At 48.8% G+C, this 12,104-nt stretch overlaps 5 protein-coding genes across 5 annotated transcripts; 3 read left to right on the top strand and 2 right to left on the bottom strand.

Annotated features, from left to right (window-relative positions):
* The first annotated feature begins 27 nt into the window (after positions 1–27).
* F5B22DRAFT_587785 (thioredoxin-like protein) lies at positions 28–1,872 on the top strand. Its single transcript, XM_047973616.1, has 2 exons — positions 28–1,251; positions 1,308–1,872. Exons 1-2 carry the CDS (start codon positions 747–749, stop codon positions 1,631–1,633), a joined length of 831 nt encoding a protein of 276 aa, XP_047835152.1. The 5' UTR covers positions 28–746; the 3' UTR covers positions 1,634–1,872.
* Positions 1,873–2,390: 518 nt separating this feature from the next.
* F5B22DRAFT_254488 (Alpha/Beta hydrolase protein) lies at positions 2,391–4,758 on the top strand. The gene is made up of 4 exons (XM_047970028.1): positions 2,391–3,052; positions 3,185–3,319; positions 3,444–3,699; positions 3,852–4,758. Exons 1-4 carry the CDS (start codon positions 2,489–2,491, stop codon positions 4,640–4,642), a joined length of 1,746 nt encoding a protein of 581 aa, XP_047835151.1. The 5' UTR covers positions 2,391–2,488; the 3' UTR covers positions 4,643–4,758.
* Positions 4,759–7,341, bottom strand: F5B22DRAFT_254469 (class II aaRS and biotin synthetase). Its single transcript, XM_047970027.1, has 7 exons — positions 6,984–7,341; positions 6,847–6,931; positions 6,748–6,788; positions 6,603–6,693; positions 6,458–6,540; positions 6,268–6,397; positions 4,759–6,220 (listed from the first exon to the last, which is right to left on the bottom strand). The coding sequence occupies exons 1-7, from the start codon at positions 7,092–7,094 to the stop codon at positions 4,875–4,877; spliced, it is 1,887 nt and encodes a 628-aa protein (XP_047835150.1). The 5' UTR covers positions 7,095–7,341; the 3' UTR covers positions 4,759–4,874.
* A 66-nt stretch (positions 7,342–7,407) lies between these two features.
* On the top strand, positions 7,408–10,853 carry F5B22DRAFT_587780 (CBF/Mak21 family-domain-containing protein). Its single transcript, XM_047973615.1, has 3 exons — positions 7,408–8,238; positions 8,298–9,442; positions 9,499–10,853. The coding sequence occupies exons 1-3, from the start codon at positions 7,606–7,608 to the stop codon at positions 10,817–10,819; spliced, it is 3,099 nt and encodes a 1,032-aa protein (XP_047835149.1). The 5' UTR covers positions 7,408–7,605; the 3' UTR covers positions 10,820–10,853.
* Positions 10,854–10,935: 82 nt separating this feature from the next.
* F5B22DRAFT_657066 (uncharacterized protein) lies at positions 10,936–11,625 on the bottom strand (the record flags this gene model as incomplete). Its single annotated transcript, XM_047980014.1, has 3 exons — positions 10,936–11,359; positions 11,423–11,546; positions 11,590–11,625. The coding sequence occupies 3 exons, from the start codon at positions 11,623–11,625 to the stop codon at positions 11,052–11,054; spliced, it is 468 nt and encodes a 155-aa protein (XP_047835148.1). The 3' UTR covers positions 10,936–11,051.
* Positions 11,626–12,104: the final 479 nt, after the last annotated feature.

Below are 12,104 nucleotides of genomic sequence, written 5' to 3'. Positions count from 1 at the left end.
CTAGGTACCAACTACCTAGGTACATACCAAGGTAGGTAAGTAAGTAGGTACCTAGACTAGGTAGCTGTTCATTTATCAAACTCCCAAATCCCCCCCATCGTCATTCCTCTGTCAAGAAAGGTCATCGTCTGATGCCTCTTGCGCTTCTTTGATGCACATGTAAAGCACTCACTTGGGTCTGTTTGTCATTACCTACATACACATTCATACAAGATTGCTATTCTTGTAATCCTGTTGCTGTGGTTTTACGCCTATCTCAATTCGAATATCAATGTGCTGTTCATTTTAGCCGTGTTGGCTGGCCAGCTTGCTACATCTAATCCGGGCCAGTTTCAATCACCCACTTTCAACGTCGTACCTTACCTACCAACATCGAGTGCTGTACAGTATTGTACGTGGCATAGAATCGCGCCTCCCACTATTGTGGTTGTGTCTAGGGCAGTCTGCTATTTGCGCGTCCTAATAGGAGTTTGGGCGTGCTCTACCGCGGACATCGTTCGGCGCCTGCATCCCACGGCACTCTCGAAGCTCCTGAGCTCCTGGCGATTCATTGCGCGTTACCATCCCAGACACTGCAGCCACAGTCCCACGACATTCATCCTCCACCTCCCAAGACATGCTCGTATCTCGCCTTTGGTGATTCGACTTTGACCGAGCCTGAAGATCAAATTACCAGCATCCCTTCTCCAACAAAACCAGGGAGACAGCGCTGCGAAAGAGGCTGTTGACCCACCTATCCAGACAAGATGCCTTCTCCAAGACGGGTGCGATTCTTGATGGTGACAGTTCTCGCTGTCGTTGTCACCATATTATTCTACACATCTAAGGCGCGACATACCACGTCTCGCGATCCTCGGACATTGAACAGCTTCTTTGGCAAGACTGTGAATGGGCTGGACCAACGGCACAAAAACGATGGACAGATTGTAATCGGTGGGAAGGGGTTGACGAAAGATGATAGCCTCAAAGACCACGATGGAGACGGTAGTGTTGACGAAGACGATGAACAATTAGCTCAGCAGATGGCTGAACGACTGCGGGCTGCTGAACAACAAGCTAAGGACCTAGCAAACGCAAAGTCCCCCCTCAAACCAGATGCCCCAAGCGAAGTTGTAGGCGTTGGTAGTTCTGCGGGTGGTCAGAAGAAGGGGAAGTCTAGGATCTCAAAGCAAGACACCGAAGATGAGAGAGACGATGATGAGAATTCCGAGGCGGAAGTTACCTTGAACCAGATTCTCAAAAGATCCCCAGGTATGTATAGCCTCAATAGAGCAGACCCTCTCCTTGTCTAACTAACTATCACCTAGTTGTAATTTTCTCCAAAACATATTGCCCTTATTCAAAGAAAGCAAAGGGCGTTCTGCTTGAAAAGTACATTATTGAGCCCACACCCTACGTTGTTGAGCTTGACGAGCACCCGCTCGGAACCGAGCTACAAGCCCTTCTCGCTGAGAAGACGGGTAGGAAGACAGTCCCCAATATCATTATTAATGGCAAGAGTGTTGGTGGCAGTGATGACATTGCTGAGCTTGATCTGCGGAAGACGCTGATCGACAAGTTTAAATCCATGGGCGGCAAGAAGATTTCTATGAAAGAAAGGTTCACGGGCAATGCTAAGGATAAGGCGGTTTAAGTGAATTTCAGTATTTCGGGGCAACTGTAGATATAGGATGGACTTGGGTTGTTCACGATCACATATGCATTAGTGGTGTTGGGGAACGCTGGGATTTGGCCAAATGTTTATCACTTTTATGGCACCTTGTACAAACTATGCTGGAGAATGCTATTGAGCGTGCCTGTTAAGCCACGCAGTTCTGCCATGTTCTAGTGGCACTAATGAGACGTTATAATCCGAAACTGCATAGATTGCCGATGTGCTACGAAGTCAGTACTTGGTGCTCTGGTCTTGAGCTTCGACCGCTCGAACGCTACCTAGCTAAAAACGCGCGTTATTGAGACATGATGGTAGCAAGCGAAATACTGACCAACGATCTTCAACGGGCATATACCACGCCCTGTCCGTGATCGCGCTATAAACATCATCTACAGATACCTGCTCAGTTCTTGATGCTCTGCCCCTTGCAATGGTCCCCTATTAGAATATGGTTCGTGATGGGATCGCCAGCATCCATCAATCCAACCATCCCCGCACCGCCCCCAATCTGGACCGGAGACCGATCCAGGTATCGTACTAGAGCGTAAAGCTGACAAACAAATATATATGCCTGCACGCATGCATGGGATCCGCCGCCAGCACTACCTGAAAGTGCAATACACCTCGGGGATGACATATCGCGCGTTCCATGTGATGGCTACTGTACGACGGATCAGAGACCATGTTAAAATGTGTTCCCCGCACTTCTCTTCCTATGATGTTGCTAGAGGATGTGCTGGTTCTTATTTACTTTGACTTTTTCTTGTGATTAGGGTACTTCGTATGCATCTGTTCGCCTAGAGTCGGCGCCATACCTAGTTGAAGAAAACAGTCATGGTAGGACGATCACTTGTCAAGTCCCTGCTGGTAGTGGGCCTGACGGCAGCAAGCCCAGTTGTCCGCGTTCTGAACGGGAGCTACGAGGGCTTGTATCTGCCGTCCTTCCAGCAGGATGTCTTTCTCGGGGTGCCGTACGCACAGGACACGGCGGGCGCGAACCGATTCCGCGTGCCGCAGTCGTTGGAAGAGACCTGGACGGGCGTGCGCAAGGCCAAGGTCTACGGCCCCGCGTGTCCGGATCATGAGATCGCGGCCGACGGACATTACGGGATGAGCGAGGATTGCCTAAGCATCAATATCGTGCGACCTGCGGGGTCGTATGGAAGCCGCGGTAGTGATGAGAGAGAAGAGACTGACGAAGCGCAAAGTTCGAAGCCGAAACTACCGGTTTTGCTGTGGATTCATGGCGGGGGGTATCAAGTTGGCACGAGTGGACTGCCGAATTACAACCTGACCTACCTCGTGCAGCGCTCTGTGGATGTTGGGCTCCCCATTGTGGCGGCGAGTATTAATTATCGAAAGGGGGCTTGGGGGAATATGTATTCGAGAGAGATCCAGGTATGACAGGTTTTATAAGCTCGGAGTGTCTGCCCACCTTCTTGGACGTGCTGGGAAGAGCAATTTCAGGATATCGGGGGTTTGGTGTACGGGGAGTATCTCACCATCAGGTGGCTAATTTGTGCTTCATAGGGATCTGGAAACACGAATCTCGCACTCCGGGATATGCGGAAAGCTCTCGCCTGGATACAGGAGAATATCGGCGCCTTCGGCGGAGATGCCTCTTCTGTCACGATCTGGGGCGAATCGGCAGGCTCATTTGCAGTGGTGCGTATTATCCACAAGGGAAAAGGCCACAGCGAGAAAGCAAAGACAATGATCTTTGTTATGACATACCGAGCTATCTACAAAATGTGCTCTATATATACTGACTTAGACGGACCTAATCTAGGGTCAGCTCCTGATCACTTATGGTGGGCGTACGGATGGACTGTTCCACCGTTCTATACAAGAGAGTGGCAGCGCGGCGACAGCCTGGTGTAATGGGTCTGATTGGTATCAGCCCATCTACGACAAGATCGTTGATCAGACCAACTGCACGCAAGCAATCGATACATTGAAGTGTCTCAGGACCGTTGATTACGATGTGATCTTCCCCTTCCTGAACGCATCGGCCATTGCTGGCCCCGGCTGGTATCCTACTGTCGGTAAGTCGGCTAAATAGTGTAGCCTTTTCTCTTGGCCTCGCCTTTTATTTGTCCTTGTTTGTTGTCTCGAGGAGGGTAAAGAAACACGGAATACACGTGTGAAGTGCAAGACAAGTAAACATGAACACTTTGATTTTAACCCCTATCAATAGACGGAGATGTAATCCCAGCCTATCCGACCGAACTTCTCCGCCAGGGACGATTCGCCCATGTGCCTCATTTATATGGGACAAACTCAGACGAGGGCACGGACAATGCGCCAGTTGGGGTAATAGACACAGATGCAGACTTATCCACCTATCTGCAGCAGGACACAGGCTTCGGGTTTCCCTCCTCGACGATCCGACGCATAATGCAGCTATATCCAGATGACCCAACAAAGGGGATCCCGCTGAACACGGGCTCTGAGCGCTTCGCGGACAAGGGATACCAGTATAAGCGCGTGGCAGCGATTGTAGGAGACGTGTTCTACCATGCACCGCGTCTCGACGACGCGAGACATTACTCTAAGCACGCCCCGACGTATATATACCGTTTTAATACGCGGCCGCTGGCCGGATTCATCAACACGGATTACAACGGTACTAATGCAGGCGGGAGCAGCGGGACTGGCAATATGACAGTCATGCTGGCGCCTGCATACAAGGGCGTCGCGCACTTCAGCGAGGTCGGGTTCGTCTTTGCGAACCCGGGGTCAGTAGGGCCGTGGCCGGGATACCGCGCGCTCAGTAGGATGATGAGCGAGCAGTGGATTCGGTTCGCGCATACGGGGAACCCGAATGCGCAAGGCTTACCGCGATGGCCACGGTATAATGAGAGTGAGAAGGGGTTTAATTTGGTGCTGCAGACGGAGGAGCAGGGCGGGACGTATGTAGAAGAGGATACGTATAGGATCGAGGGGCGGGAGTATCTGACTAAATGGGCACGCAGACGGCATGTGTAGACAGATCAATTACAATATGTGGACTTCATGCGGCATTGGCTCTTAGGACGATGATGTATCGGTAGTGGTAATAGGGACACGCCGGTGACGCCTCCAATACAAAAAAGACCTAGATACTTAACTCCGGATGCACATGCTGATCATTTTGTGTATACAGGCTATACAGAGACAGTAAGTAGTACAAGAATATTGTGTAGCTAAAGCTAATCCCCCAAAAACCCTGATGTCTGCTCTAAAGCTGAGCAAGAAGCCCATTGACATGTTGCTGCAGCTCATTAAGAGGAACGAACTCGGTAGAATCAAGCTGTCGACATTGGACTTCACATAGGCGGTCCGATGTCCACTTACGTCCAAGGATAATCATGACGGGGTATCCAATCAGATCTGCGTCTTTCAATTTCCAAGGGAAGGATTCGGCGCGATCATCGAGAGCTAGATCAATCGTAGGAGACGTGTCAGAAGAATCAATTAGAGAACGCGCAACAGTAATGGCATCTTCCTCCATGTTCCTCCCTGGGATAACGACTACCTCGAACGGTGCGATGGCACGGGGCCAGTTCAGTCCTCGTTCATCGGCAAGGTGGTCTGCAACCGCGCCGATAATCCTAGAGACGCCTATTCCGTGACAACCCATCTGCATTGGTACACTAGTCATGCTGTCCGATTTAGCAGAACTGGTCTGGGTATCTTCCATCATGGCAGAGGGTACTTGGACACGAGCATCAAGCGCATCTGAATACTTGGTACCGAGATGAAAGGTATGGCCAAGCTCTATGGCTTTCTGAATCATGAGTTTTCCTGACGAACACCGGGGGCAGTGGTCGCCGTCACGGATTCGAATCGTATTAAGGGGTTCGCCGCTTGCTGATGATGTTACAAATTGAACGTCGAGCTCCGAGACGTCAATACACGTTTGATGGGGCAGTAGAGAAAATTTATCACCATCCGCCTTCAGTGTGTTTGCAAAAGTTTCCCTTAGTCTGTAGTCTATAATGTTCAGTAAAAGTGGCCGCTGGCCACTTGACGAAGGATTCGAAGGGAAGAGGGCCGACTCCCAGAGTGGCAAAGCATCTTCAAGACTTGAGTCTAAACTTGGAAGCAGTGACTTAAGAGCATGGGTATTGATATCGGCGTTTGTGAATGAGGCTGGGTACCAGACATTAACAAGAGTTTGTCTGTCTTTCGAGATACTTCGCCACACTTTGGCTGAGGCGCTGCTCGGGGTATCAATGCCCTCAATTGCAGACTGGTCCTCAGGAAGAGTAGGTCGCGCAGTAGCTAGCTCCTCATTTGCAACGTACTCGCAGTCCGTACAGCTTATTACATTGTCCTCTCCTATCTGCGAAGGTAAATGGTATTCATGGCTGAGATCGCCGCCGATATCGCCGGAACTAGCTTCCGCCACAAGATATGGCAGTTTCAACTCATCGAACAGTTGGCTATAGGCAGCACACGCTTCTTCATAGGTCTTCAAGGCTGACTGAAGTGAGTGATCAAAGGTGTATAGATCCTTCATAACAAACTCCCTTGACCGTAGCACGCCGTGGCGTGGGCGAATTTCATCACGGTACTTGCGGCCTGACGGGTAAGTTTAGGTGTCATACAATAAAGGCATTATGGCTTACCAATCTGATAGAGCCTGAGGGGTAAAGTCTTGTACGACTTAATCGTCTTCGCCACTAATTTTGTGATCTCTTCTTCGTGAGTTGGTGCTAGAATATATGGCACTTCCTTTCGGTCTGTGAAGCGAAACAACTACATCCATAGTTAGTCATTTCGGTGCACTCTTCTCTGTCTTTGTCTATTTGCACATACTTCCTGACCATAGCCTTCTAATCGATTGGTCTGCTGCCATAGTGCTTGTGATGAGATAGATGAAAGCGATACCTTGGAGGCTCCTAGACGAATTCAGGCGTAAGCGATTGATATGTATGGACTTATCAGGTTTGAGAGGACATACCTAATTGAGACATGTACTTGTCAATTAGACTCTCCAGCTTCTTCTGCACCCTTTCGCCTAGGGGTAGAGTATGGAAGATTCCTGCATGCGACTCCGTTGGAACTCAGCATTTTTGTATAGGTATAATTAACAAGATTCAACCAACCTGTCGCAGATAACCTGCCCGAATAAGCTTGGCATGGCCATCTAAGGCTTGAATGTTAGCATGCTCAGGCCCTTGCTGTTTCAAATTGAGGCGGTCTACCTTCGCCCTCAGTTTGGGTGATACCACCAGTCGCAAGCCAGAAGCTGGACAGGCGGGAAAAGCGGCTTGGTAAATGTGACGCCGGCTACAAAAATAGTCAGGATGGACAAGTCAATTGATGAGTGTATTTGACATACTGCACCGGTGTCTGTTGATGATACAGTGCTCAGATGATGGCGCTGCAATATCCTAGTCTGTCTCTGCAAAGAAATGTAGAGGTTTGGCGCGCTTCGTAGCGGGAATATCATCCTGACTATCTCATTATCTATCGACCGTCGTGGATGCGTCTTGAAGTGGATTTCGTGCAATCTACTATGTATGTGCGGGTATGAAATCTAGCGAGAGAACAACAGAATGGTCGCTCGTTTAATAATTGAATCCCAATTAGATCATCGTAAAGATCGTAAAGATCGTAAAGAAGACCAATTTTCATACCTAAACTGCGTACACTAGTCACATTGAACCCTCCCAGAGTGAGGAAGAATAGCAGAGACCTGGGTTCGCTGAATAGGGCTTCGGTCTAAGTAGCCTTGCAGGGAGGGTGGGTCTACTAGCAGTGTCGCAATGCCGGTAGCTCATCTGATTGGCAATTGAAACCCACAGTTCTGCAGCCTTGCCCCGCTCAACTTTTTTTCCTTGGGTCCCTGGATATTTTTTCTTGGAACAAATGTTCCGTCTACATTTGGTCTCTTGAATACCAAGTCTCTGGTGGTCTCACCTACATCAACACAAATTCGAAGAGCCACCTTCTCCTCGAAAATGGCGACCTTTGATGAAGCTGCTTTGTCTAAATTGACAGCTAGGCTTGATAGTAAGCTTGCTGAAGCTAAGAGGCCTGACCATAAGAGCTCTAAGGGCAAGAGGAAACTGGATCAGTCCGCAGACGTTGCGTCGCCCCCTGCGAAGAAAAGAAACCACAAAGGCAGACCCGATCAGTCGAATAAGGCTAAGCCGAACGGGAAATCACTCTCAAATCCTGTAAAACCGAATTTCCAGTCGAGAGATCGTCCCTCCAAGCCCCAAGACAGGAAACACAATGGCCCCCAACGAGACGACCCGAACTTCCTTCTCGATGAAATAAAGGCCCTAGGAGGTGACGAAGATGATTTTGCACTAGTTGGGGATATTGATTCTGATGAAGAGGCGGTTAACAACCAGACATCAAGTAAATCCGCGGATAAGAAGTTACGTGACGAGCTGGCAACCTTCGCAGCTGGTCTTGGCTTTGATCAGGTGCAACAAGATGCTGGCAGCGAACAATCTGATGCTGAGGGCGATTATGACGGTGAAATTGCATTCACAAATAACGAGAAGGAGGACGACGAGGCACAAGTAGACGACGACGACGAAGACGAGGAAAGTCTAACAACGCAAACTCCCAAAGGGAAAACGGTTAGTAAGCCTCTCTGACACCTACCACTTATCTCGTAGGAGCACTAACGTGTATCAAGGTCTTTGAGCCTCGTCCGGATTGGTATGCTGTTGAAGTGAAAAGTCTGCCCGACCCAATTTCAGACGACGTGGCTCCTTTTATGGCAACAATAACAAGCTTGAAGAATTATGCAAAGACTATCCTTGATGAGGATACCGCTGCATATAACACCACATTCGCGGCTTCGTCTTCTCGAAAATTCATGTCCACCATTATGTCCTCGGGTACTATGTCTGACAAAGTGTCTGCATTAACACTCGCCATACAGGAATCTCCGGCACATAATATTAAGGCTTTTGACAATTTAATGAGCTTGGGGGCAAAGCGTAGCCGTGGGACAGCCTTAGCCGCTCTTGCTGCTTTGGTAGATCTTCTCGGCCCGGGTATGATTCTGCCATCAGACAGACGACTACGTACCTTCACGTCCCAGCTCGGTTTGATCGGAACCTTGCAAAAATACAATGTCACGACATGGTCTGCGGAGCAAGGATTGCCTGGTAGGATGACCAAAGCCCACTTGATATTGTGGTATTTTGAGGATTGGCTGAAAGATGCCTATTTCAAGATGATTCAGAGCCTTGAAGTATGGTGCGACGATGAAGTCGAGTATGCCAGAACGAAGGCTATTGACCAGGTCTTTGCTTTGCTCCGAGACAAGCCCGAACAGGAGTCCAATCTTCTTCGTCTGCTAGTAAATAAACTTGGCGACCGAGACCGAAAGATTGCATCAAGATCATCATATCTCTTACTTCAATTGCTGACCACTCATCCCCGCATGAAACAAGTAGTCGTACGCTCAATTGAACAAGACGTCATCTTTCGTCCCGGACAAAACAACCGCGCCAAGTATTATGCAGTTAATACACTCAATCAGACTATACTCAGCACCAAAGAACCAGAACTTGCAGATTCCTTGCTCCGGGTCTATTTTGGCATGTTCCTGTCACTCCTTAAGAACGGAGAGCTCGGACACCTTGACGGTGCACTCGAGGGGTCCAAACCGGAGAAGAAGGGAAAAAATAAAAGGAAACCCAAGTTACCGAAAGACGCTGAGGAAAAGACCAAGGCCGGTGCGGGTGAGACAGAAGCAGCTGAAAAGTTAGTCTCAGCAATCCTTACTGGAGTAAACCGAGCGGTTCCATTCTCCCAAGCCGACCAGTCAACGTAAGTACTATGATGTATGACCACAGATGATAAACCGTCTTACTTACATGTTCTAGGCTTGAATCGCATCTTGATACTCTCTTCCGCATTACTCATTCCTCAAATTTTAATACGAGTATACAAGCTCTCATGTTAATACAACAGCTATCTGCAAACAGACAACTTGCTACAGAACGGTACTACCGGACTCTATATGAGTCACTTTTAGACCCACGTCTCATCACCTCCTCAAAACAAGCGTTGTATCTTAATCTTCTATACCGGAGTCTCAAAGCGGATGTGGACGTTCGTCGCGTCAAAGCTTTCGTCAAACGAATGTTGCAAATTCTGAATCTACACCAACCTTCTTTCGTTTGCGGTATATTATATCTTGCTATCGAACTGTCTGTGGCGTTCCCCGATATCAATACACTGGTCAGCGTGCCAGAAGAAAACGACATCGAGGAGACGGCACCGTCTGGGGCACCAAACGGCGCTAACAACGACGCTAGCGATGGACTTCATGAAAAACATGCTGTTAATGTCTATGATGGACGGAAACGGAATCCTGAATACAGCAATGCACACCTTAGCTGTTTATGGGAGCTGCTGCCGTTTTTCAAGCATTATCATCCATCGGTCGATGTCTACGCAAAAAACCTTCTCAAAGGTGAAAAGGCTGGCAAGAAACCGGAGCTAGCGAACCACACTCTTATCGCATTTTTGGACAAGTTTGTCTACAAGAATGCCAAGGCTACTGATCAGGCCAAAGGTGCTTCTATTATGCAACCGATCGCAGCCAGTGGACAAAGCCAGGTTCTTCTGTCAAGCAAGTCATCGATGAAGGATATAGACTCGGTGAACTCAGCATCGTTCTGGAACAAGAAGAGTGGGGAGGTAGCTGTAGAGGATGCTTTCTTCCACGAATACTTCACTCAAATGGGCAAGCCAGGTCAAGCTGAACGCCAGCAGAAACGGAAGACCAAGAACGATGCTACGGGTGACGAGGAAGAGGATGACGAAGAGGCCAAGGAAGACGAGATTTGGGATGCTCTAGTCAACTCGCGTCCTGAGATTCAGGAAGACTCGGACGATGGAGCTGATTTCGATGATATGATGAGTCTTGATGACTCAGAAAAAGAATTCAGACAAGCTATGGAGGAGGAAGATGATGAAGATGAATTCAATCTGGATGATTCTGACGTGGAGATTAGCGGTGACGATATCGACGATGATGAAGATGATGAGGCTGAGGACCCCGCCTCTAAGGACGAAAAGAAAGACGGGAAACCGCAATCAGAACGTACGAAGAAGAGGAAGGCTCTCAAAGCACTGCCTCTCTTCGCCTCTGCCGACGATTATGCTGAGATGCTTGCACAGGATGCAGACGGGATGTAGCATACAGATAGTAGATGGACTTTTATATAGCACAAAGGTTCGAAGGTCTTATAAGGGATACGTAAAAAAATCAACAAGATACCCGATCCAGCACCATGTCAGCTTCCCAATTCCCCGCATAATTGTAGATCTAAAGGACCTACAGGTTCCATTCTTGTGTGAAACAATCGATTCGAAAGGTGCTCCATACTACGGCCTCCTCCCTTTCCTCTCTCCTGCTGTCTCATTTCCCTTACGTATCAAACCATTCAAGGTCATCCGCCTTGGTGAAGATGGCGCGGTACCGTTTGGTCCCATCCGGTTCCTCCTGTTCCTCAGTGTGGATACAGTGCAGCTTAGCAGGTTCGTCCGACACAAAAATTCGCACGTGCAGATACGCCGGCCCGCTGTCCGGCATCGCGGGGATCCGGATCTTGCCGAACAAGTGAATCCCGTATGCGGACTGGGCGACGCGCACGAGTTCCAGGTCCGCGCTGTTGAAGGACGTGAGGTCTGAGTCGGCCAGATGCTGCACAGCGGCGAAATACTCAGGTTCGTGTCCTAGTTTTGTGCGTTGTTAGAGCAGCCGCTTGCTGGGCAACATTGGGTTGGATACCTGCTTACTTAGATAGGTATGTTTTAGGTGCAGAAGCTCTTTCTTCAGGTCTGGTTCTACTTCTGTGAAGGCTTTGAGAGATTCCTCTTTGGGTGGGTGTGGAGGACCCAGGTCTACGGTGTCGGCGGTGGCCTATATGGAATGTATTTAGTTAGTCGTTACCCCAGGAGTTTACACATGCAATGAGATGTTCGGCTTGTAGACTTGCCATGATGGTTAAGCTGGTCTTCTTGATTACAATAAGTTGTGAAGGGAGAGGCTGTTGATGCACTTATAGGATGCTCGAGGTGATACACATCAACAATCGTAAGCACTCAAGCTTGTCGTCTAGATAGTTGGAGGCTTATATATCTACTTAGGCATGCTATACAAGATCATTGAGCTGACGCAATATGTGTCACAAAATCCCCAACCCGCCTCCCTTGCCTATATTCGTTGCATAATGTACGCAGTACGGCGCGGGTTTTCGTGGCAGGCAAGCTTGAGAGAAAGTGAGGGGCAAACCCGTGAGTTTCCCACCCTAGATCGAATACTGCGAATCAGAGGGAACTGCTACGAGATAGTAAAAGTATGTACAAGCACAGATTTCATTTCGCTTATCGCTTCCGAGTCAGTTTTTTTGCTTGGTTGTGGCTTCCCCTAGTAGTACTGCCCTAGGCTCTGTTCTAGAATATGAAGTATCAAATTGGC

This window comes from Xylaria bambusicola (genome assembly GCF_022495145.1).
Source record: "Xylaria bambusicola strain CBS 139988 unplaced genomic scaffold F5B22scaffold_3, whole genome shotgun sequence".
Classification (NCBI taxonomy): domain Eukaryota; kingdom Fungi; phylum Ascomycota; class Sordariomycetes; order Xylariales; family Xylariaceae; genus Xylaria; species Xylaria bambusicola.
Note: the sequence above shows the minus strand (reverse complement) of the source record. Positions and strands in the feature narration are given on the sequence as shown.